At 41.9% G+C, this 26566-nt stretch overlaps 1 protein-coding gene across 2 annotated transcripts in view; it reads left to right on the plus strand.

Moving 5' to 3' along the window:
* SND1 (staphylococcal nuclease and tudor domain containing 1) overlaps positions 1 to 26566 on the plus strand; it is a 412648-nt gene that overhangs the window by 132672 nt on the left and 253410 nt on the right. For both annotated transcript variants that reach the window (XM_034671485.1, XM_002913419.4), the window contains exon 11: positions 15004 to 15093. In XM_034671485.1, the coding sequence (XP_034527376.1) occupies positions 15004 to 15093 (90 nt within the window). The remainder of the gene's footprint in view (positions 1 to 15003; positions 15094 to 26566) is intronic.

A 26566-nucleotide genomic window follows, 5' to 3' on the forward strand; every position in this document is an offset into this window, starting at 1 on the left:
CCTTCCCCTCCCTTCCCCTTCCCCTTCCCCTTCCCTTCTTTTTTCGGGGGGAGGGAGCTTTTGACATAAGAGACATTTCTAGAAACCATTCAGTAACCTTTTATGTTAAGTTGTATAATATCAAATCTGGTGTTATTTTTCCATCCTGCTGTAGTAGAAAGATGACATGTTGTTAGTGTTCTATGCCTATGAGTTTGGCCATCCCTACTAACCCTCACTTTATTTCTATTCCTCTTTATGGTAGTAACCACCTTGAAACATTTAAGCTTTTTACTTTTCCATCTTTACCATGATCCCAAGCTTTGAAACCATGAATGTAGCTTGAGCTTTTTAAGATCACAAAATGATTCACTATCCAAGAGAGCGTTTAACAATGTATAAGGTAGAAAAAGTTTAGGATACAATCTTCTCGTTGTTTAAATTTTATGTCTTGTTGACTTCATGGATTAGGCACATACTTGCTTGGAAATCTCTTTACTCTAGTGTGGTACTTGTGTAACTAGTTAAATCTTTCAAGCATTTCTCTCCATCACCTGTTTTTAAGATTTTACTTAACTTAGCGTGAGCAGGGGAAGTGGCAGAGGGAGAGAGAGAGAATCTCAAGCAGACTCTGTGCTAAGCACAAAGCTCGATCTCACGACCATGAGATCATTATCTGAGCCGAAATCAAGAGTTGTACGCTTAACCGAGTGAGCCACCCTGGAGCTCCACTCCCATCATCTGTTTTAACTGTGGAAGCTTTTCATGTGCACTTGTTCCATTTTTCTTGAATCTTCTGTGCACACTTTTACATCGTAGATGGTTCTGATATAGGGGTCCTGGTCAGGTGCCAGTAGTCTGGAATGGGTAAGAGGTAGTACTCTCAGAGGAGAGAGTTGCTTATCAAGAGTTTTGACCTATCTGGTGGTTGCATGTTTCTTTGTCCAGTTATATAACAAGGAGGCTTTTGACCACTGTTTTAGGAGACAGAAGCCATACCAGTTATTTTGACAGATGCAACTTAATATAAGAAATTATTAATCAGGCATGGGAATACTAAAAACGCAAAAGAGAACCCTAAGGTTCCCAGGGGGTGTCCATTAGAAGATGCAGCTACCACTGGTGGGGTCGGGAAGACAAATAAGATCACATGAAAACTTAGAAATTTGGAGGATGGACCCATTGGTAGGGGGGGACAGAGCCCTGTTGAGCTGATGTTTGTGTCTCCAAGCTTGAAGGAGAAACACCATCAAGCTGGGACCCAGACCTGCCAGGAGGGGCTGCGTGTTGATTGGTTCCGGAGAATCTGAGGAGGTGTGATGAGACAACTTCTGGGAGTGTTGGGAAAACTGTAAGCTGGAATCAGTTACTGCTCCTGGAACAAACTGCCATTGCTGAGAGGAAGAAGGGTAGCTCTGGAGAAGCTGACAGGACTAAGAAAGAGTTTATCCCTTCTTCCTGTCCATTCTCCTGCTAACATCCCCTACTGGCAGAGCCTAACAGGGAACCAGCTGGCAAAACAGAAATGTGCTTGGCAGTTTTCCCATCCCAGCATCACAAAGTGGAATTTAAAAAAGGTTAAGTCTGAAACTGAGTGACAGTAGCTTCATAACTGGCACAAATACTGTGTCCAACTTACTTAATCTCAGTGAGCTTCCCAGGAGTTGGGTGGTGGCTTTGGTTGGGCATGCAGTACATGCCGAAATTAATTGACCTTTTCAGGTCTGTGGGGGGTTGGGTGTGGAACCAGCGAGAGCGAAAAGCCCGTGGATAATCTGTCCATCCTCGCCACCTCAGTAGTATTGAGGCAGATGCAAGAGAGAAACTAGTATGGGCTCTGGGGCCACACAGATCTTTCTTGGGATCTTCTGCTCGGACATGTGTTATCTTGAGCATGTTTTTTGTCTGGGCATCTAACTTATTCGAGCAAAGCTAGTCATTCCAGCTTAATTGATTGCTGTGGGGATTAGAAGTAAATGGCAAAGTACCAAGCACATAGTAGGCATTCACATGGTTTGGGATGTTCGTTTTGCTTTTTAACAGAGTGTGGAGAAGTTGAGAGTGGAGCCATCCCTTTCTCTTGGGGAGTTAAGTCAGAAGGCCAGCAATAGGAACAGTAAGCGTGTGGTTGTCACAGTGGGATGGTGATGTGATTGACATAAAAATGTTGTTAAATAGGTGCAGTTAAAGTTTTGTTTGTGGCTAGAAGAACCAGGGAGTTTCGAGTGATATTACATTAAACAGGAGCTTAAACTGCATTCTCAGTGACCAAGGCACCAGTCTCAGCCTGACAACACAGCCATGGATGATAACCACCATTGCAGAGCTCAGAGTGGGAGGCTGCCTATTCAGGCCCCCCTGCCCTCACCGGACTCTTCTGGGGATCTGGTCACTAGAATGCTTGTGCATTGGGTGCAAATGACTGGTGCAGAATAACCTCAACCCCTTCCTGACTGTGTGTATTCCAGGTTGGGTGAAAGGACAGTCTCTTTTCCAGGAGCAACTTTAGGCGAGTCTGGATTCAACCTTGTCAAGGTCTCTTCCTGTGGTAGAGCAAGGCTTAATGTCTCTAGAAAGAATTGCCTTGCCAGCTGGGCGCTGGACCTGAATGTCTGTGCTGTTCATGGTTCTCGGAACTTGATTCATCCATGTTTCTCCATGGTGGTAGTGCCTGATAAATGTTGGCATTTTCTGATTGATGACAGGTAGACTGTAGAGTAAGAGAGAGTCCTCTTTGTTCTGTAGGGCTAGAATGATACCTGTCCTGAAGGCACGGGCCTCATTTTAGTGAATTAAACCCAGACTGAGAGTACTTTGAATTTGGTGGATAAAGTATGTGGCACTAGACCCGGCAGCCTGATTTAGACCTTGGAGTGATGCAGCTGGCAAGGCAGAAGCTCAGCGTCTAAAGGGAGACCTTGCACCGTGCACTTACATAATTCAGTCTCAGTTTCTGAAATGTATCACAATTTATTGCACAAATTTGACTGGAAATCTGGCTCGATTTGAAGGTTCCACTGGCACCAGCTAAATAATGGTGTCATATCCAGCATCATTTTCCCTTCTGTGTTGTTCCAGGAAGAAGCTTTAATAATTATTTTTTAATGTGGTGAAGAAGGAAAGGCATTCACAAAGAAACATTTCTCTAACAAAAAATTATCTTCTGAATGGGCTTCCCTGATCCTGCGGTCTGTTACAGAGAAAATTGGTTTCCTATTGTAAGATTTATTTTCTTTTCCTCCTTTTTCTTCCTCCTCTTCTAGAACTGTGGGAGGGCTTGTGGCACATCACTGTGCTGGATGGGTTTCATCTGGCAAGTAGCCTGTGCTTTAAGTAACAGGGTTGTCTCTTCTGAGGGCATTGGCTCTCCATTTTTAGCCTGGGGATGAAGGGTAAGAAATGTGGGAGAAGATTTCTCCATTACTAGAAAACATGATTTGGGGCCAACTGGTTAATTATGAGCTTCCAGTGAAAAGGAAAGCAGTTCCAGAAGGGAAGAGCCAGTTGTGATATACCGGTCCCTGCTGGTTTCCATTACCTCGCAGACCTCCAGGCCTGCTTTTGTCCTTGAAGATGCTTTCTCCTTGCTCCATTTTCCCTTCCGCTTTTAAACTCTGGTTTCTTATTTGCAGACTTTTTGTGTTCTTTCCAGTGAAGGGGTTTCCCATGTTCACATTGATTCATGTTTGCAATCAATCTTTGGAACTACTAGCTCAGTAGAAAGAGGCCCTACTAGAGAGTCACTCAGTATTTTTTATTCCCAGCCCCGTTTGCTCATTTGAACAGCACATGAAGAGTGCCTGCGTCATTCAGCATCACACTGCACCTGTTAGGATTGTTGCAGATCAGTCTCCAGAACAGAGGAAGGGCCCTGCAGCCTTCCCCTGGCCTTCTCTTTTCTTCCATCTTAGCCACCAGAAACATCACCCCAGCACGTGCCCTTGTCTAGGCTTAAGTATAATCTCAAATTTATGAGTTGGGGAAGGGGGGGGACTGGTACTTCAATTCCACAGTAGAAAATCTGCTTTTATATTGTAGTTTAGTATCATTTATTTTAGTGTTGAACTGTCACACTTGATATTTTAAAAATATCAGTTCAGCTTTACTTAAATTCTGAGTGGTATTATGTGCTCTTCTAAGGATTTTTGGTAACCATTAGCTAATGATCATTTTTTTTTTCTTCAAAGATGGTAAGTAATAGAATTCATTATGTCAAACTTACAGAGAGAACAGAAGTTTGCTTTAAATTCTCAGCCAGGACAAAAGAGAACAGACCTATTATTTGGATTTTGTACACTTGTTTTTTCTGACACTACACACTGCAGTTAGTGTATTACTTTTGCATCACCACTTACAGAGAGCCTCGATTTTATAGTTTGGTACAGTGAGATATCTAGCCTGGAATCTTTTTAATCGGTATTCAGTAATATCATTTGTTTAGTATAGCATCTTACTTGGTAATACTAGCCAGAAGGTAGAGACATTGGAAATAGTTTACCTTCACGTAGTGTTGTATGCGGGGCATTCATTCAGTGACTCTGCTAATAACAACGGTATGAACCTACAGCGATATTGTCTCCCCTCAATCCCCTTTCAATGCACTTTGATATTTATTAACCAGTTCCATTTATTCCTATAATCACAAGAAGTACAGTTTGAGTTTTAAAAAATAAATCTTTTAGGGGCGCCTGGGTGGCTTAGTCGTTAAGTGTCTGCCTTCGGCTCAGGGCGTGATCCTGGAGTTCTGGGATCGAGCCCCACATCAGGCTCCTCTGCTGGGAGCCTGCTTCTTCCTCTCCCACTCTCCGTGCTTGTGTTCCCTCTCTCGCTGGCTGTCTCTCTCTCTGTCGAATAAATAAATAAAATCTTTAAAAAATAAAAATAAAAAATCTCTTAGGACTTTTTGTTTTCCTCATTTTGTTTTCTCAGTGTGTTGCATTTTCTAGGAATATGGCACTATGGTAGGCACTTTCTGGGCAACATAAAGATCCTTTTTCTCTTACGGTGATCTTCCCTTGTGTGGTCTGGGAGGGAAGATAAGACCTATATGGAGTAATTAAATTACAGTAACGCAAGGCAGAAAGTGATTAGTGCTGTAACTTTGGCTTATCTCTTCTGTCTCTTGACGTTTTAGCTCTTGTTAACATCCACGTTAGATGTTGTAAAACTTAGCTAAGTAGCTTTACTTCTTCGTAACACTGAAAGTGTAGATTTGGTTTTCCTGTGGAGTTTATATTACCTGAAATGTTCCTTGAATGTGAACTTGGAGTTGCCTTAATTTGTACTAGTATATCTAACCCTTTTATGATATTTATAGGGTTTTGAAATAATTTTCCTCCTTCTCACTCTTTTCACTTGTATAATGCCAGGTAATTCTTTAAATTGCTGATTCTTGGGAAGAAACTGAGGCACGTGAGCAGCCAGGAGCTGCTGGTGCCAGAATCATTGATCAGAGCCCAGGCTCTTGTTCTGTTGATCAGCGGCAAGCTGCGTACTCACTCTTGATCATTTGTTGTCATCACATGCTCGAAGAGCGCTTGATTTCAAGGTCCAGGGCATCTCTTTCGTCTATGACTTCAGGAGTAGTGAACTTGAGCTTTGTTCTCTTCAAGGATCCAATGCCCTTTCTGTCTCATTATCCCAGTCTTATAGGCAGAATCCTCACTTATTCCTGTAGGAAAGGTGGCACAGACTTAGTTCCCCCTTGGAGCGGACTTCTATTTTCAGAGCAGTTGGTGAGTGGGGGAAAAGATTTTGCCCTCTTACTTGTTGGAAGCCGTCCCTATGCAGGGAGAAGACAAGGGGGCAGGACTCCAGAGTCTCCTTTATTTTCAGTTTTCTCTCTGGGCCCGGGAGCAGCTTCGCTGTGGATCGCGCAGCTTCTCACTTCTGAGCTTTGGCATTCTTGAGGCTTGAGGTCTGTGAGGGGTAGTGCTGCTCTTTTATTTCGCTTCCTCCTATGCCTGCAGAAGTATTTGCAGCTGAGTGAAGGGACCCCATATGATTCGCTGCTTGGATCATGGCTTTGGAGCCCTTAGAACCTTTAAAGTATTTATTCTTTAAGCCTTGACAGGATCTTGGGGGGGAAGAGACCTGATATTTGGCCTCTTTCCCCTCCTTTCCCTCCCTCAGCCCTACTGCATCTGAGCAATAAATAGCAAGTACTTCTGAAAGTGCACATAGTTGGCTAATGTAATTGAGTAGAAGAGCAGTCTCCAGAGACATTTTTTCCCCCTTTCATGATGGTCTTGAAAATGGTACTTTAATTTTGGGATGTGCAAGTTCCTGTGGAACATAATCATATGCTGTGCGCTGCAGATGACGGGCGAGTCCCTTCAAGGACACGAGGCTGCCTAAATTTGCTCTGCTGCTTTCCCTCTTTGGATAAACCGTGAAGCAGTTTTCCTGGCACCTTGCCAGGTTGTAACTGGGCCTGTTTTGGGGACTTGTCACTTCCTCTTTTCTGTTGTCACCGTGGCTAGTCTAGGTCTAGACCACTGTGTATCTGAGGACAGGGGCAGACCGGAGAGAGGATATACCTACTTTTGCCGTTCCCTACCTATGGGCAGGTTGGTTTTCTCTCTTGATTCTCAGATTCCACGTTCGGTCTTCTTATAGGTGGACTTGAGGAATATTTGAAAATCTTGTTTTGTCACCATTACTAGAATGTCTTAAGCTGTCTTATCTATATAGAAGTTTAAGGAGAATGTCGAGTTACCTCCAGCTACATATATAGAGATACACTTGAACTCCCCAGTTATTTACTTGCTAATTTTTGTTTAACCATTTGACATTAAGCACTCCAGTATTGCTTTCTGACTTCTTAAAACCTTCTAACCTCCCTTTTCTTGCCATTGTTTTAAGTGGGGCTAGGCACTCAATATATACGGCATCATTTTTCAAGGTGTGGCCCACAGACTTGCTACTTGTTAAAAATACAGAATTATGGAAATCACACACCAGACTTACCGAATCACAATATCTGATGTGGGCCTGGCAGTCTGCATGTTTACAAGCTCTCCAGTGATTCTTAGGCACACCAAAATGTGACAACTGCTGACACGCAATGATTGCTTTTTGGAAATAACAAGCCCAGAGTATAGTGTCCCACCCACCAGCAGTGAGCATAGGCCTCTGAGACAGCTGGGTCCAGAACCCCAGCTCTACTATTACGTGTTACATGAGCTAGGAACATTTCCTTTCCTTGCTGTAGAATTGGAATCATAATCCTTGCCACCACGATCCAGGTAGCATTGCTGTCAGCATTCAGCGTGCTTGATAGGGTTGTTGTTGTACGGGTGATAGGGTTGTTACTATAGGGGAGGAAAGTTTTCCTTCCCCCATAGGGTCCCTGCATGGGTCCAAAAATTAAACTGACAAAGACAGATTAACAGGGGAAAAACCTGCAGATTTATTTAATGTAAGTTTTATGTGACATGGGAGCTTTCATAAGAAAATAAAGACTCTAAGAAACAGACTTGAGTGTTTTTATGTTAGGTCAATGAAGAGTGGACTGCCGGGTAGAAATACAATAGGTGAAAGAGTATGAGGAAAGTGTCAAGGCCTGTTGGTTTGGGTTCTTTGCAGTGTTATCTTTCCCTTGGAAATAAGGATGTTCTTTTCCTTCCTCCAGATATAGGGAGGGCATCTCTCCCATGAGGTTTTATGACCTGTTGGAGGGGAGAAGTTTAGGGATAAGGTCAAAAATGACCTTCCTGTTTCTACTGTTCTCTCAGACTTCTTCAATTTGAACCTCATTATTAATAATAGCATTGATTATTAAACCTTAAATCCCAGTGTTTTTCATACATGTTATCAGATCCTTAAACATGGAATCAGTAAGATCAAATAGGTTGTCAGAAAAATTTAGAAATTTGAGGGACCTATAGAAGCAATGAAACACTTCAGGGGCATAATCATGGGGTTGAAAGACTAGCCTCTTCCAGTCTTATACCTGTGAATTTTTTATAATCATTTCCTTCCCCCCGCAATTTAAGTTTCTATTGTTTACCATTCCCTCTTTGCTTCCTGGAGATATGTATGAAATGTATTGCGTTGTGAATTTGGGACTTACACAGATCATTTCTCTTTAATAGACTCTGTTTACCTTTGAGAGATACTTTGATTGGCAGAATGAAATGGAGCTAATTGGGAAATAAGCGTCTTTTTTCTATGAAACAGCTCTTGGAGAAACGTTTGGGTATACGCACTTACTATGTCTGTTCCTTTAGATAGAGTGGTACAAGCTGACTTCTGCTTGGGCAAGGCACTTACAATTTTGAACCTTTTCCCAGGTGCTGACTATAGCTTTCTGGTTAGCTGACCACCTTTATTAAAAATATGCTACTCTATGCGCTCAGAACCATAAAATAGTGGATGCCCCTGTGGATTCTGTCTCCTGGCTGCCAAGGGAATTGAAAGGTTCTTGATTGTAAATATGCCCAGGGCATGTGGTAATGTTCCTGTGTTCAGTCTATAATTCAAATGGAAATAGCAGCCTTTGTTTATTGAAATGGTGTGTGTGGCAGTGCAACTGGGACTGGGCCATTATTTACTGTTGGAAATTTTATCCATTTTAATCTGATCATGTGTTCTTATTTTAGTGCAACGGTCAGTTTTAAGGTCTTCATAGAGTACAATTTTGCTTGGCTACTTTAATTAATATTATTATAGTTCAAGTCTCCTATTAAAAATAAAAGATCAAACTTATTTTTGACCCTGGTTATTTGAGAGTATATTTGTAGTTAAATTATTCCATTCTGCCTCATGGAAGGATACATCTATGAACATCTTTTTCTTTTTCTTTCTTTTTTTTTTTTTTTTTGGAGGGAAAAATGGAATTTAATGCATTTTTTATGAGGAAAAGAATGACCCGTTGTTTCATATTTTATTTCTCTGCAGTAAAGTATTGTGAGCAAAGGGAAAATGTTGACCAAACAAGGTTTGGAAGTTTTCTATCCCTGAACATTTTTTCTCTTAAAAAACATTCCAACATTATAGAAATTAACAAACATTCTTTTTTCAGCCTTGGTATTATACCACCTGTTCTTCAGATCTTCTTTTTCTCTTTTTTTCAAAGACTGAAAACCTCACAGAGAAAGCTGGGTGTCCCATATACTCATCCTCAAACCTCTTTCTTTCCCCTTGCTTATTTTCTCTTTTTCCCACTACCCATCCCACATGAGTACCCATTGTCTTTCATTTCTTTGCATTTTTGTACTTTTGCTGCCTGTATAGCTCTATGAATAATGTTGCATGTGTTTTTAGTCTGTATGTGGGATTTTACCAGATCATTCTACAACTTGTTTATTCTGCTCAATATTTTTTCATTTGGGTTGCTCTAATTCAGCTTAACTGCTCTGTAGTTTTCTACTCTAGGGTTGTACCATAAGCGTTAGTGTGAATGTTGTTACATTTGTCTTGCACATATGAGACTTTTCTAGGGTACATACCTACCTTTCAGTAGAATTTCTTAATTATAGGGATTTAACCAGATGATGATAAGTAGCACTCTGTCAAGATGCTCCAGTAGTTGAGCCATGTTTTACTCCCCATCTGTGGTTAGAAGACACTCCCATTGCCCCACATTCTCACCTTAAATGTTTTTGCCAATATAATGGATGTCCTGTAGTATCTCAATTCACATTTGCTTGATTATTGGTTAAAAATTACTTTTTTTCCTATACTTAATGTCCATTTGGAGTTTTGTAGTGAAATGTCTGTTTATACCTTTGCCAATTCTCCCGTTGGATTGTTTCCTCTTTTTTCTTACTGATGTGCTAGAGGTCTTCCTTTCTTTGCAGAGCAGATCTAATCAGAACTTCCAGTGACTCTTACACCACATCTGCCTCCTGATAGTAGCTGCGTACATGTACCTGATGATGAATTATGTGCCTCTGTGTCAAGCCACTCTTGTCTTGCCTATTCAAGAACATTGCCTTGGAAGTCCTGTCCTCTCTTCTACATTGTCCCTTGTTTGCTCTCCACTGGACCATCGCCTGTCGTTTCTCGCCTCTACAATGGAAAACAGAAGTGCTTTCTCTTCGCCTGCTTCCTCTGCCAGCTGCCACATAATCCCTCCATACTCCTTTGTGGTACTGCTCTCAGAAGCATTGCATGTGCTTGCTGTTACCAGGGTTTCGCTTCCCATTCCTGGCTCCCGACAGCGTCTGCCCCTGCTACTGCCCCAGAACTCTCCTTGTCCAGTTACTGATGACCTTCACTTAGCTTAATCCACCATGCAAATCATAGTCCTGCTCTCCCCTGCCTTGCTGCACTTAACACTGTTGGTCATTCCTTCCTTCTCAATTCACTTTCTTTCCTTGGCTCCCAGGGACTGACATTCTGGTAGTGTCCTCCTTCTCAGCTCCCTGAGTGCTCCTTCTCATTCTCCTTTGGCCCAGTCCTCAGTTCTTTTCAGACTCCTAACATTAACACCACCTACACGCCCGCAACTGGTTTATCACCAGGTCAGAGCCTTCCTCCCAGCTCCACCCTTGTCTACCCAGAGTGCCTGCTTGGAAGTGTAGCATTCCCGGAACGGAACTCCTGGCCATCTCCTCTGGTGACTCCACCCCATGTCCTTTTGCTCAGATAAAAACCCTCGCAGTCATCCTTGGCTCCTCCCTTTCTTCCACACCTCTCAGGCCGTCTGTCTGTCGGAATATTTCCCGATTCTGACCACTTCTTACCTCCCTCTCTGCTGCCTCCTTGATGTAATCTACCACCGTTTCCTGCCCAGATCATTGGCATAGTCTCCTCTTTGGTCTCCCTTTGCTCTACTGTTTCCTTTCCACAGTGTTTGTTACCAAAAAAGTGGCCAAAGTAATTTTTTCAAATATTAAGTCAGATCTGTGTCTTCATCTCCTTTGTCTCGCCCCTTGTGCACGCTGTTGTGGCTACAGTGGTGTCTTTGCTCGTCCTCGAACCCACCAGGCATGCTCCTAACACAGGGTCTTTGCAGTGGCCACTCTCCCTGCCCTTCTGCAGATGGCTCTATCCCATACCTTCCTTAAGTCTTTGTCAAACTCTAATGTGCCCCGTAAGGCCTACCCTGGTCACATGACAGCTGTAGCCCTGTGCGCCAGCTGCCTGTCTTCCTCCTCGGCTTTTTCCGTATCTGTTTCAGTCATCAGCTGCTAAACCTACTTTGACCTGTCAACTGTGTTCATGAAGTCTTTTCAGTAAAGAACTGCTCTAATTTTAGTGGAACCACAATTACTAGGCTTTTTTCTTTCTTTCTCTCTTTCTTTTTTTTTTTTTTTTTTTTTTTCTTTTTTTTTTTTTTTTTTTTTTTTTTTTTTTTGCCCCGTGGTTTGTTTCAAGCCTTGTTTAAGAAATCCTGCAGTATCTCTAGGGCATTAGATTTTTTTTACTATAATTTTTTCACTATAGGAGGTGCTAGATAAAATTTGGCCTGAGGTTGAGACCCAAAACTAGGAGGTTGAATGTAAGGCCTTGATTGGAGGTTTCGTCCATTCCCTCCAAGTGAGCATTGAGCAGCAACTGCATTTTGGCAACCAGCCAAATATAACTTGCTGTAAAAATGCCAAGTGGGTCTTTAGATGCTGAGATGTGGATGTTGGGCCTCCCTCTCCAAACCAGTGAGAGGTACAGATAATTGAAGTCATCTCTAATGTGTGAGTCATTGCAGGGCCTACATACAACGTCATTTCTTAGGATGAATAGTGATTACAGCACGTATTGGTTTTTGTATTATCTGCCCACCAGGTAAAGCAAGCATTCTCTTCTATTTTTATTTTTTAAAAATTATTTCTGTGTAAATTAGAATCTAAACTAGACAGTCCTTTTTATCAGGCAAGTTTCGGCTAAAGTCCTGTTTTCTCAGAATGCATTCCATACCTCAGTTGCCTCTTAGAGATTTCAAAGGCTTTTATGTACCTGGTAATTTGGAGGAATTGCTTTTATTTTGTGGTTTCCTAGGGACTTCTAATATCTCTCTTGTAAGATGTTTGCAGATGTCAATAGCTACTAGCTCCGAAGGGTTAGAGTAACAAGATCATTTTGTTTTCACTTGTGGTACCTTGTTTTCTGCTTGTGGTATTAGTTCTTTCCTAGCTTCATGAGAGACATATAATCAGACTCTGAAGTTGCCCAGTTTTTTATTGGGATGTTTGTTGATATACTATCTATTTTCTTTCATTCTTCTGAGAGCATTTTGGCTTGGGCCAGTTCTGTTGCATGTCTTTCTTGTTCAGATAGTCATTTTCACTCATTTAGTTGTACCTCATCTCGTGATCTTCATTTGAATATTTGTTAAAACTATTATTTCTTAGCTTTCATTCTTTGTCTCCGAGTCCAGTCAAGTCATATTGCCTTGTGATCTCTGTGATGTTTCAGAATAAGTAGGGGAAGGTTCACACATTCAGGTTCTGTGATAAGTCATGAGGCTATGCAAGGTAAATGTCAATATTTTGTTCACTTTGCTTTTTATAATGTTGTTCACTTAGGCTTGTGTAATTAATTATACAGCTACTCTCTGCAAATAGATTGTCCTCCATTGCATGGTGAATATAAACATCGGCACTTCTTTATTCCCAAGGGCTGATTCGGATAACCGTTGATTTCGTCTTTATTAAAAATCCTGTTCATTATTGGCACCTAGACTCTTCTGTCTAGCAAACATTCTTACTGTATCATTGACTGTCATCATAAACTCTGTTTTGTGGCTTATATATTATACTTAGCTCCTCAGACTCACTATTTTGATTTGGCTGCCTGTATATTTGCCCTTGGCTATTTGCCCTTGTGTTAACGCAGAACTCCCTCTACCCCAGCAACCCTCATGTATCCTGTTTTCCTCTTTTTTTTTTTTCTTGCAAAAAAACCCGTTGTGTTTAGGGCCATCCCTCACTTATTAGACAGTGATCATGACACCCTAGGAATCTGATCCAAGTGTGACTATCCATGTTGTTCCCAGTGAGAGCATGTGGAGTCCTACACATCCAAGAAGGAATAGGAGCTCGCCTTCCTTTCTGAGCATGCCTCCTTAACCTCCAAGAAGAGCGCTGAGTGCTGGAATGCTGCCGCCACCTTGTTGTTACTGTTGTTTTAACCAGAGGAGCTAGAAGGCAGTTGGATGATGAACGTGGAGCTCAGACTTAATTCTGTGCATTCTCATAGAGATTTTCTTGGTGATGTCAATGAATTGTTTAAATGATGTGTTCTGGGCACCAAGGCTTGGTTAAGGTATAGGAGGAAACACCTATTTTAATTCCCTTGACCTCAATATTGTCCTTAGGATTAGTTTAAATATGGGGTATTTAAAATGATAAAGGTTTTTTATTTAGGAGTAGTTAGCTATTTAAGAAAACCTCTTTCAGTATAGAGTGGATTAAAAAGGTGAGGCCAGGTAGGCTAAGTGTACAGGATGGGTAAGCAGCTGCACATTTCTGGATTAGTTAGTCCTTGATTTTCTTCTTTATTTGTGAATTTTTCCTCCCGTATGATCTGGGCCCTAGGGATTCTAAAATCTATCCATGTAGTCCTATTCTTCTAGCATACTTGGTTTCTGCATATATGTCATTTTGCATATTTCTTCTGTAGTTAGTTCATCCAACTATTTGACCACGTACTATGAGTGGAGGCACTCTACTTGTTTCCAGGATCACAGAATAACAGAAATGGACAGGATCTCTGTTCTTGTAGAACTTAGGGGCTCAGCTGGGGAGAGACATTAATCAGACCTAGCAATGTAGCCAACATCTCCCTATTTCTTGTAACATCATCCAGCCCTCCACACCCCCCCATCAAAAGGCAAACTTCTCTTGACTTCATGTGAGTGTCACCATGAGTTAGAATATTGGATTCTTCTTCTTTTATCCCCTCTATCCATTCTGTTCATTAGTTTCTTTCTTTTTTTTTTTAAAGATTTTATTTATTAGAGAGAGGGGACACGAGCAGGGAGAGGGAGAAGCAGACCTCCAGCTGAGCAGGGAGCCGAGTGCCGTGCTTGATCCCAGGACCGTGGGATCATGACCTGAGCTAAAGGCATATGTTTAACTGACCGAGCCACCCAGGCACCTCTCTGTTCATTCATTTCTTCAAGTGCTTCTGTCACTTTAGTTCCTATCCATCCCCTCTTTGTCAAGTTCCTCTAGAACCTTCTCCCATATTCTCAAAGTTACATTGCTTAGAACAGTAACCTCTTTGGGGAGAAGTCTGGGACCTGTGAGATAATGAAAGAAAGAATTGTATATGTTGATGTTCATGTGTGTGCATGTTGTGTTGAAATACTATTTATTCCTGCCTCCTTTAGCTTGTTCTGTTTTTTCAACTCTAATTTTCTTTCTAGTTTTTTCTTATCCTATAAACTGATATTAAGTCAATGAAACCATGTCACCTTGTTAGTGAAACATTTCCTGATTACTTCTTTCTTTCCACTTCCCTGAACTCTGATAGCACTTAGTCCCTAGTCTGTATCACACAATTTAGCACTTACTCAAAACTGCTTTGTGTTGCCATTTCATATCTGTTGCCATGTCATAGCTTTTCTTGTATTACTCTGTTAGGTTGCAAGAATTTTGAATCCAGGATTATAACATATATTTACAGAGAGCTTTGTGTGGGTCTAAGAGTTGGTTGGTGCTTAATAGTGGCTTACAGAATAATAGAACTAGATTCATAGTGTATCTACAAATATTTGAAGGGCCCTAATACATACTGAGCTTCTTCTCGACCACAGTTTATATAGGTCTTTTCCTCATTGACGAACATTTGGTTGTTTCCAGTTTGGATAGTTACAAACATTTTATTACTTATTTTTGAGTCTGTTATGTGAAAAAAGATAATATTATTCCCTGTAAAGCATTTCATCCAAAAATCTATTAATCATTTACTGTGTATTGGCACTTAGTATCTGTGATACTGGGAGATAGCATATTTTCAGATGTATTCTAGTATTTTGGTTTTTGTTTTATTGGCTGTGTTCATTTGTGGGTATTTTTTTTTTTTTGATGTTTGTTAGTTTTTCATTTCTGATGTGATATTTTGTTTTTCTTTTAGGATAAGAACAAGAAACTACGTCCCCTATATGACATTCCCTACATGTTTGAAGCCCGGGAATTTCTTCGAAAGAAGCTTATTGGGAAAAAGGTAGATGATGACAGAAACATTTTTGCAAATGGTTGGGGATCATTTTAAGCTTGGCCGTTGTGATTGAATCTCAGAGACCAGATGACACCCCTCCCCCACGTGAAGCGGAATTACTTTGATATGAAGAAGGGTATGCCTGTGTCTCAGGAAGTGGTATCCCGTGGGAGAGATTTAAAATTGGGGCCCTGACCATGGTGTGATTGCCAAAGCTCTCACAGCATGTTCTTTCCAGGGTCCAGGCTCAATTCCAGTTTCAATAATTGCATATTGCCCTGAGCTTCATTTACTTGGCTCCCTTGTTCTCTTCAGCCACCTCCATTAAAAGTCAGTACTGTGGGATAAGCTATTGAAGGAAGGTTGCCGGTTTTTTCTGCCTCCCTTACTTCTGAAGAATAGATTGGCTGTTGAGGAGAGGGGCTCTCCTGGAATGGGAGCATGCTTACTGAAATGCACTGTGGTGCATATGCCACCGTCACTTCAGCTTGTCGTGCTTCCTGTAGCTTCTACGGCAAGTGCTAGGGCAGCCTTGCTGGGGAATGATGGTGTGGTTTCCCAGGAGTTCCTGTGAAGCCTGTGGTGCAGCACATTGACTCTCTGGTCTGGTGCAACAGCTCAGAGGCCCCAAGAGTACATTTCCGTATGTCCTTAGAGTATATATTCTATGACCAGCTGCAGAGCTTGCCATTTGGGGAGGCTGAGAATGAGCCTCTGAGCATTCCCTATTTTCCCTGACCTCCCTACCCTAAATATCCTGGGCAGGTGTCTGTGTTCTGCACAAACAAAGGAAATGAGTGGCGTAGTTCCTTTGATGTGGTTGATAGAAATCTGTTTTCAGGGAGGGACTGTGATTTGCCTTTTCTGTACTTTGCTTCAGTGAGAATTCTTCTGGGAAAATACCTTGTCTTGGGTCGATTTTTCTCACATCTTGAGAAAGATAAGGCCATTCTGCTCTGTGTCTGTCCTTAACACACATTAATGCCACATTAGCATTCTCTACCTAAATGCAGATTTTTAATGATGTGACAGGTTTCATAAGGCTCTGGCTTTTGAACTAACGCCAAAGTAGTCTATCATAAACATAACCAGTTTTATTATATACCATAGTCACTAGAAATATAAATTATAGCAAAGAGATTTTTAAAGTTGGCATGGGATGAAATTGCTAATTTTGAAGTAGAGAAACTTAGACTGGATTCCCTAAAATGAATGTTCAGTCTCCTCAGGTTCCTTCAGAGAATAGGCTCATTTGTCATTGTATAAAACTTGACAGAATGCTGTATTCATTCATGAAGTGTAGTGCGAATGATGGCTTTAAGCCTCTTTCAATTTCTAGATCTCCTGTTATCTGATCTAATGTTGACATCTCTATTTCACCAAGTTTATATCCTGTCGCTCATTTGCTGGCTCATAAACAATAGCATAGATGCAAACAAGGAATTCCCTCAAAAGTGTGGATTTCTGTGGAAATCCATCCAAAATGAACCTGAGGGGAGTGGGGGTGGGGGCAGCTCTTGCTTGATTCCTGTGCAGCTGTTTGCATGCAGTGTGTTACGGCATCCACCTGGCTTCTTTGAATGCTGCCCTCATCTGCTTCTGTTTCATCCCTGGGAATGTAGATCACAGCTTATTGTAGCTGCTGCTGAGTGGTCCCAGGAGGGTAGCCCAGGGTTCTGCTCTCAAGCCATATGTGCCAGCCCTTCGTAAAGACCTCTGTCTTAGGTTAGAAAGATTGACCTCAAGTGTCAGGTATAGTGGCAGTTCTTAAGCAATTAGGTTCCTTCTTGGTGGGAGAAGCCTTGTTTACTGGTTCTTCTGCATAAGAGTTGATTGGATTCAATTTGTGCTGAGCCCACGTTTTGTCCCCCATGGTGACATTGTATAAATGATGAATACTGTATCCCTGCAGGGGGAGTAGGATGCTGCTCAGCTCTGCTGGGCTGGAACATTCTTGATGCAAACTGCTTTTCCTGACTCACCACCTGAAACCACTTGCCTGTCTTCTGGGCCCATCAGCTGCGACAGCGAACACCCAGGTTTTCTCTCGAGTCTGGGAGCAGGCAGGGCAGTTGCTGCCTCGGGGGGATGGCTAGCATATCATTGCACATTTCTGCCAATTCCCTTCAGACCTCTGCAGCTGTTCAGCGTGGCACGTGGTGATTAAGAGGCACCGAGAGGGAGCATGTGTGCCTATGTGCACGAAAGCTGATTAGGGCAGCCTGTCACAGCTTAAGCAAGATAATGGAGGTAAAATCATCTTCTCTGCCCAGACTATTATTTGACCATCCCAGAGAGTCTATAATTTGACAGTTTTGAGGAGTTTCTAGAATGTAGAAAAATAAGATTGAAGGTAAACTGGTAAGGTGCTTTGTTAGATTCAACGGTCTCCATTTCAGTTATGGAAATTCACTTTGATTCACTCCCAAGATTTATTCTGGCTAAGTGCCTTAATTAAAGTAACCATGCACCTCTCTGAGCCTTGGTTTCATCACTTGGGCACTGGGAGTATTATTTGCCTTCCCTCTCTCATGGGATTTTTATAAGAATCTAGAATGATACTAACCTTTCATGTTTTTCCAGATGCCAGTCAGGTAAGTTGTGTTGTTTTGTTTAATAGTGCTGCTTTTTTTATAGAATCTAGCAGTTATTTTTTTTTAAACTGGCTCTGAGGTCAAGAGATGTGAATCAATGTGCAATTATTTTGACCGACATCATCCCATTGCACAGATATGAGTGGTATCTGGTTAGATGTGGCATCAAGTTTCCAGCTTCCGCAAAATGAGTGTCTTCTCATGCAGTTTGTGTATGTATAAAGTGTATATGTGTTGTGTAAAATGTATGTTTGTGTGTGTGTTCTCTGGTTTGAGGGAGACATGGAAGAATACGTGTGTATCTTGGAAGTGTTTCAGAAGCTGTCTGAATTGCCATACTGCCTGGTAGAATTCCCTCCCCATCCTCTGTTTACCATCTGCCATCTGTGCTTTCACTAAAATCTTGACTAAGGAATATGCCTGGTGAAGAACTGTCTTGCTAATTTCTTCTGGGGTTCTTCATGGCCCTAACACAGTGGAGAAATGGAATCCATGGTAACTTCCACAATTCTTTTAGTTTTGTGGCATGACATCCTAGGTGTGTATAAGATGGTGAGATTGATGTCCTAAAATAATCAGGGCAACCGTCCTCTGCTAGTAGCAGGAGCAATGTCTTTCTGTGTATATATTTTTTTCTTAATGCTTAGAGAAGGTCAGCCCATCGACAGGAGGAGTTTGTGTGCCTAAATCATTTTGTTCTCAGTGAAAGAAGGTAATAATTACTGGGATCTTCGCTGGGAATTTTCTCCAGCTGTCTCATAGAATCTCTAAAGTAGAATCTCAAAGTATTTTAAATCCATGTAATACAGTATTTACAAATGATGTATGAATCACTCAACTGTCTCTTAATTGTACAATTTCCATCGCCATGGGAGTTGTTGTGTACGGACTTGTAACTTGCTTGGACAATTGAGGGGTCAAAAAATGGATGTGTGGAAGAGATGGAATTGCAAGAAGCAAGAGTGCATAGAAGCCTCGGCACTGGCACTGTCTGCTCAGTCCAGGCTTCTCCTGTCTCCAGAATCCTTGGCCCGGAAATATGTCTGTGCTCCCTAAATGTTTTTGCCAGTGTTTGTTGAATAAGCAGATTTTGGAGATGAAGCTCATTTGTAAACTAACGGCCGGCTTTGGTTTTCATGCCATCAAAATTTGTTCTGTGAACTAGGCTGACTCTTTTTTAGGCACTTAAAATTGAGCATTTTTCTTGATAAATGCAGACATTTGGGGAGTTATTGGGCTATAAATAATACTGGCAGTTATTTCAAATTCATATTGCATTAGATGGTTCTTCTCTTTTGGAAACCTTTCTTTCCTGAAGTTTGTACTTTGGGGGCATGGAGCTCTTTGGGGCAGATGGAAATGGTCTTCCTGTGCACCAGGATTCATAAGGCCATCATGTTCAAAACCGAACTCATGGTATTCTCTCATAAACTCTGGACTCATTCAGTGTTCTGGAAATAATGCCTTTCTGTTGCTGTCAGAGACCTCTTCGCCACCCCCTCTTCCTTAACTCCCCTATTCCAGTCCTTCACCAACTCCTGCTGTGTAGATGTGCATGTTTCCTCTTCCTACCATCGTGCTGCTACTGCCTTGTCTCAGATCCCCTCTCACTGAGACTCCTGGACCCTGCAGCCATTCTTTCCCACTCCAGTCTGTTCTCCACCTGCAGCTAAAGGGAACTTCACCAGTGACAGACTTTTGGCTTCCCATTGCTTCCTGTGGCCTACAAGGTCCAGAATAATCTGGTTCCAGCCTACTTCCCAGAAAAAAGGCCCCTACCCCTTCTCTCATCCACCTCCTGCCACCTTTCTGGCTGCCCTTAGGGTTCTGGAATGCATTATGCTCTCACCTCAGGGCTTCTGCACTTGCAGTTTCTTCCGTTTGCAGTACTCTCTTTGTCCTCCTGTCCCCTTATTTATCTTAATACTTAGCCTTCAGATTCAGTTTAAACATGACTTCCTGGGGGAAGTTGTCTCTGAGCAACCCCCCTTCCAATAATTTGTACATAATTTTTCACATCTTAATGTATTTGAGTGAATTTGTGTTAATCTCTCTCTCATCAGATTCATTATATTAGGCCAGCTGGGGCCCACATCTGTTTTGCTCACCACCCCAGGGCTCATCAGTATATACAGTTTGTGATGCACAGTAGGTACTCAATAAATTTCTTCTAAATTAATTAACTTTAGGGGAAAATTGGAGCACTGCGATGAAGGCTGTGTGGACCCAGATAAGAATATATTAAGGGAGCTAGAAATAGGCCCTACCTGATTTGCCTAGGGTTAGCCAGATATGGAAGAAGTAGCAGGAGATTGTCTCTTCATGTCTGGACTCTCAAGTCAATCTGGAAATGGTTGATATTATATGTAAATGACCTCCCCTCTATCCTGCTTTAAGAATTGGTTGGTGACCCAACCACTGTTAATAGCCTCGTTTCCTTGGGATGCCAAATATAGAAGCTGTGGCTCATTTGCGATTTGGTGAACACCTCTGTATGATGTTCGTGCAATTCCAATTTGTACTGTGAACTAGACAGACTTCTTAAGACATTTTACATAACGCTCATTTGAGTGTAACAAGGTCAGGGCTGTCATTTATTGAGTTGTCTCTTCATGGTAAGCATTGAATATTTTCACTTTAATTTTACTTAATTTTCATCTCTATCCCAAGATGTATGTATGTATTTACCTTTTTACAGGTAAAGAAACTGAAGCGCATAGAAATAAAGTGTTTTATCTAGGTGTTATGCATTTAGCTGTTATGCTAAATTAAAGGCCATCTAGAAAGGCCCAATTCCATGTTGTGTGGTTTAATAGAGATAGCCAGGGTCACGGTCCTTTTTGGGGGTGATGTCAGTTCTTGTATATGGCATATACCTTACATGCTACAAGAAGTTGATTCTCTTTAGCTGTATTATCCTGGTCTACAGATATCAGCAGGTGGTAAGAACACCATAGATAAGCCCTCGGAATGCCTTCAGCCCTGTAGACATGATCTCATTAGTCTTTGAGATGTCCCTGTGAAGTGATGTTTCATCAAATTGTTCTTCAGAGAAACCTGTGTCAGATTACATGTTCTTCTGCTAGTTACACAGTGTGAGGTCATGGGTAACATTGCTAAGCCAGCGTTGAAGCTTGATTTCCTTTTCTCTTCGATCTCTTGGCATAGGTGTGACTTGGGGGCATCTGGGAGAAAGGAAAAGTCAGGTTGCTTTTTTATCTTGGCCTAGAGCCAGGGAGAGGTTGAGGAGACCTCTCAGTGCTCATTTCCCTGCGCAAGGACAGCTCTTGGAAGGCACTTGGAGTGACATTCCTTAGCAGAAGCGGTTTTTCACTCAGCCTGTGAAAGCTCTTCAAGGGCCCGGAGCTTTCTTGAGGAGGATCTCCTTCTCTCCTTGCTGGCTATTTAACAGCGCTCTCCTTCTCCTTAAAAACACTTATAAGTTCTGTCTCTTACAGTGTGTTACTTAATCAGCTGTGTTAAGTGCAAAGCTGGCAGTCTGGGGATTTTTGTTCTTAATTACCTCTGGTGTATTTTAGTTTGGTTTTTATAAACATTCCCTTTGTCATCTCCACGTTTTCCCACTTTGTATTAATTTGATTCACTCATGCCATGGAAAAGTCCTTTACATTAATGATCAAAACAGGCCCTAAGGTTGTGAATGCATTGTGATTTAAATTGACAGGTTTATACAAGGTTGCTTGTCCTTGCCAGTCTCTGTGCCAGCTGTTACCATCAACATGGCTGTAAATTTTTTGGATAAATGACTGTAGATATTCACCAAATCAGGAGATGTTTTGAATGACTCGTAATTTCTGACCATGCTTTTTTCTAGTAAGACTTCTTGCACTTAGACATGAAGGCAGCATGTCAGTATACACTGGAGACTGGAAATCTAGATGCCCTTTATCCTGTGGGTTTGGGGAATGAGCTTTGACTCATTAGTTCCTTTGTCTGATGAAGGTAATTAACAAAACTGTAGAGTTGTCGGTTTCTGGAAATTTGGCTGTTCTGGGCAAGGTAGCTTTCTACCTGCTGCCACCTAAATGCTCTTGGTAATGAGCTCTTGAATGTTTTATCTGCAGATTGTGAGAAGTGCCTCTGTGCCTTAGGGGTCATCAGGGTGTTGAGCTGAGCACATTGCTCCTTGGTGAAGTGTAGTATTTGTATGATGTATATTGTAATATCCTCTTCAGAAAGCTTCTCTAAGTTAAATGAAGGAACTAAAACCTTCAACTGCATTCCTGGAAATTTCTGTATGCTCACCTGTGGGAAATGATTCACTAGCTATCAGAGTCCTCGAGATTCTCACATCTCTGGGTAATACTCGTATATTACATTGCTTATTATTAAAGACTTTCTTCCCTGGACTCCCAAGTTGCTCGCAGTTTTCTGGTGATAGTTCTTACGTTTGGAACATGATTTGTGGTCAGTCTCTCTTAAGCCACCCACTCCTGGTCTTTTCAGCTAGGTTTCTGAAATGGTGTCCTTGGGGCTGGAACTTTCCATGCTTATTCTCTGCAAACTAGGATTTTATTTTAGGGGGAGATTTGTGCTGAATCAGCTCAGCTGTGTTTGGGGGTAGGGAGAGGACAGGCTTTTTTTCCCTCTTTAAAAATAACCCTTATGTGCCAAAAACCTTACAAAATGTGCTGAATTGCAAATCTTCGAACTTCCTATACCTCCTGGTTTACAGAGAATGGATTCTTTCACACTTGGTCTGTATGATAGTGTACAGAATATCTTGTGTTGTGGAAAAGTGTCAGGTGAGACGGGGTACAGATGTGTTCAATTAGAAAGGAAACTCGACTCTTGCTATCTTTTCTCAGTATTTTTTCCTCCGATAGTTTCATCTTCTTAAAAGGATCTATACAGAGATAGTAGATATAACTTCTCTAATAAGGAAAAAAATCTTAAAAATCTTGTATGTTTGCAAAATAACACATCATTCAGAATTGGCGAGTTACCTTTTTAAGCACCAGCTTTCCAGGGTTTCTTTCTGTGTGTCTTCTGCCTTTTTTTTTTTTTTTTTAAGTGTTCAGAGAGTTAGGCTAATACTTCTGGTTGGTTCTGTATTTCTTTCCTGAGGGTATGAACAACCTGTGCACGTACAAGAAGGTAGTATACACCAGTGTCTGTCGGCTCTAAGGTGGAAGTTCCGTCGACTCTTCACAGCTGGGGGATAGAAATGGTGTTTTAGGGCCCCAGTGGTGTAATTGGGGCCATGTAGTTAGTTGTAAGCTCCTTGTTTTAATGTGTTTAAAATCTGAGTGAAGTTTTTTGCTCTTATCTGAAACAAGTTCTTTTATTGATACCTGGAACTGCCTTCTTGCTTTCACTTGCTAGTTATCTTTTCTCTGGCAAGTTTTCAGGTATTTCTAAAGTGCTGCATTTCTCTCTCTTGGGGATGGCTGGCTTGGGCAGTCTTTCCTGGTGTTTTCATGATGATAGGTATAATATTAGGGCTGAATAGTGTCCCCCCAGGATTCGTGCCCATTTGGAACCTCCAAATGTGATCTTATTTGGGAATACGGTCTTTACAGATATAATTTAAGTTAAAATGAGCTTATACTAGATTGGGTTGGGTGGGCCCTATACCCAGTGACTGGTGCCCTCATCAGAAGGGGATGGGACACAGAGACGAACAGAAGTCCATGTGATGATGGAGGTGGAGATTGAAGTGACTCAGTTGCAAGTGAGGGAATCCAGAAGCTAGGAAGAGGCAAGGAGAGATTCTTCCCTGCAGCCTTCAGAGGGGAGCATGGCCCTGTTAATGACTTAATTTCAAACCTGAAATATCCAGAACTGTGAGAATGAATTTTTGTTGCTTTGAGCCAACCAGTTTGTGGGATTTTGTTACTGCAGCCCTAGGATAGCGATATAGTAGGAAAGTAGGTTAGCTTCTTCATATATCTGGCCACTTGGCTCTTGGTTGGAGTTCTTGTTTCGAGGGTTGTACTTTGGTAACGAGCTCCTTTGCAAAACTGATCCACAGAAAAGGGTTTGAATGTGCGATATTCTTTCACCTCTGGTCCTCTGCCTGTCTTGTCTTGCTTTTTATATTTGTGTTTATTGTTTTGTCATGACTTATCTTGGCTTTATGCACTGTCGTCTCCAGGCCAACTGACAATTGCTGTAGAGTAATTGATTAGACTTGAGAGCATGTTTCTAGTTTTGTCTGTAGGCTCATACTCACACTTGTCCTGTTTCCCTTCCTTGGGGGATGAATGCTGCTGTCCACTTAAGAAGGCTGCCACAGTCAGGGCCTTGATCACTTCTACCTTAGTGATTAGCAGCGTTTTGAAATATGGCGTGCTCTGGGAGGGAATCATTCCTGGCAATAGCTTTTGATGAACCATGCTCATCCCATTCAGGGGTGATGAATAGAACATTAGGAATAATTACAGGTCTGTGTTCTGGAGCACCACGTCTAACGTTTTGCCTGCAGAGCTCTGCATGCATTTCCTTCAGTAACTATAGGAATCTCAGGTTTTGTCTTCAATCAGGCCTTTTTGAGCAAGGTATTTTTTTCTGCAATTTTGCCTTTTCTTCTCTTCTGGCTTCAGCAAGTGTTTGTTTGGACTGGGCTGTGCTGGGCAGATGAGAAGGTAGTCTTCTTGTGAAGACAAAGCTCAAGTAGATTTATTCTGTTTGAGGACTCAGTCCTAAAGCTTTGGTCACCCTTAATCACCTGTTACGTCAAGGAGGCCAGAGGTGGTGGCCTAGTGAAGTCAGTTCATTTTTATTCATTTAGCAGATATTTTTTGAGCAACTACTATGTGCCATACCTTATTCTAGGCATTGGAGATAGAGCCTTACAAACACCTGTTCTTGTGGAATTAATATTTTAGAAAAAACACATATGGTTATTAGGTACCTTTATGGAAGAGAAGTAAAGATGAATAAAATGTCATCTGTGTGACAAGTTGCTTACAGTCCAGCTAGGACAAGATTACATCAAAATGTTTGAAGTTGAATAGGAACAGATTTGAATAACTGGTGAGATAAGAGAAACGTGTCTCTTGGCAGTAGTGGATTACTCTTAATGTGGCTTGTGCAGATCATAGTTGTCTTTCAGAAACAGGAGAGGTCTCACCTGCTGTGTGACCTTGTGCCCTTACCGGCTTCAGCTACCTCACGTACTGCTGACTCTTACGAATATTTCCACTTGTAACTTCTTTCTCTTCCTACAGGTCTGTTTCCAGCTGCTGACCACTGGGTACTCACATACAGATTCCAGTAAATAGGGGACATCTGTTATGTCCAAAATGCAGCTCATGGCCTCCATATGATTTTTCTTCCCTGCCCACAGACTGCCTTGGCTACCTTTGTTGTTGATCTTAAATAATGTCTCCCCTGCCCGTTGTCCTGAACTTTAGTATCCACAGTCTCCTTATCCCAAGTTTGCCTGATTCTTCCACAGTTAGCTCTTTCACATTTTCCTTGTCACGATTCTTCCGGTGACCTTTAGTCTATTTGCTCCTTATATCTCAATTTAATTATTGCAACTCCACCTTAGGCGGTTGGTCTGTTCCTTCTGGACTTCTCAGTCTTTCACATTGCCGTCTGATTGCTTTCTACATGCATACTCCTGCTCCTTTCACAAACTCTGGGGATCCCCAGATGCCTGCAGAAAAGCATCTCATTCCTTCAATGAACATAAAATCAAAGGAAAGGCAGTTGTGTATAAAATATCATAATGTCCTTTAAGGATCTTGCTTTCATTTCCAGTCTTACTACTCTACTGTCCATATAATACATCACAAACCACCTCTCCCCATTCCACGGACATGGCCCAGACTTTTCACGGCCTCTTGCCTTTACACTTGTTTTTCTGTAGGAATCTTACTACTCTCCTGTATTCCTGGCTCCCCATGTGAAGTCTAGGCTCTCTGCCCTCCTAGTATACTTTTGTGCCACTTATTCAGGAGCAATTCTCAGTTCTGACCTCCCTCCCCTAGCCCTACAGGGCAAAGAGCTTGTCTTTCCTTTAGCTCTTGGTCTCTAATGTCAGGAATCAGGCTTGATCTCCATTAGGTCTTCACAGAAGAGGTGGGATTTGTAAACTGGTACCTGAAAGGTCTTAAGAAAGATGGGGGATATCTAGATACAGAGAAGGGATACAGAAAGGTCTAAGCTTTGGAGCTGGTTTCTTTGTCACCTGCTTTCTTTAATTTCCTCATACCAATGAAGACTTTGAGCCTAACTTCAGTGAAACTTCAGGCATAGCATTGTCTGAGAGACAAATGAAGGCATTAAAAATACATAGCATAAGTATGTTTTTCTCTTGGTTTCCTATATATGGCTTATGACTATGAACTCACCTCTCCACTGGGTTGGTGGTAGTGTGCTCGATGCCTTGTGTGGTCCAGCCCTCACTGTCAGGTTGCTCTTTGAGTCGTCATGCGGCTGCCTGAGCAGTCGTTCCCTAGTGCTAGAGGTCTGGTCTGTGGCTATTTCTGTGTCTTTACTCTATAATTGAAAATGTGCAGCATCTCTAATTTGTTCTCTTTTAAAATGATCTGACAGAGGAATTTAGTAGGCAAAATTAATATTTTTTGACTTGAATCTCCATTATTTTAAAGCTCTAAATGACAGCTTGATGGCCCTCGACTACTCCCTGCTGTTCCCATCCCCCCCTTACTTGGGGTTCATAATATCCCTGTTCTCCAATAATAGTCCAAATGAATTGGAAGTAAGTCGCTGACTTGCTCCACTTTGCCATTTCTGCGGTGTATGGGTACCCTTTGAGCCTGGCAGGTTGCTGCTGCGCCCAGCTCCTCCGAGTCTGGCAGGCTCGACGTTGATGCATGGTGGAGTGCTGACAAAGAGGAGGCCACTTAGAGCGTCTGACTTAGCCCCACTAGGCCAGCTTCCCACCACCT

The sequence above is a fragment of the Ailuropoda melanoleuca genome, chromosome 1 (genome assembly GCF_002007445.2).
Source record: "Ailuropoda melanoleuca isolate Jingjing chromosome 1, ASM200744v2, whole genome shotgun sequence".
Classification (NCBI taxonomy): domain Eukaryota; kingdom Metazoa; phylum Chordata; class Mammalia; order Carnivora; family Ursidae; genus Ailuropoda; species Ailuropoda melanoleuca.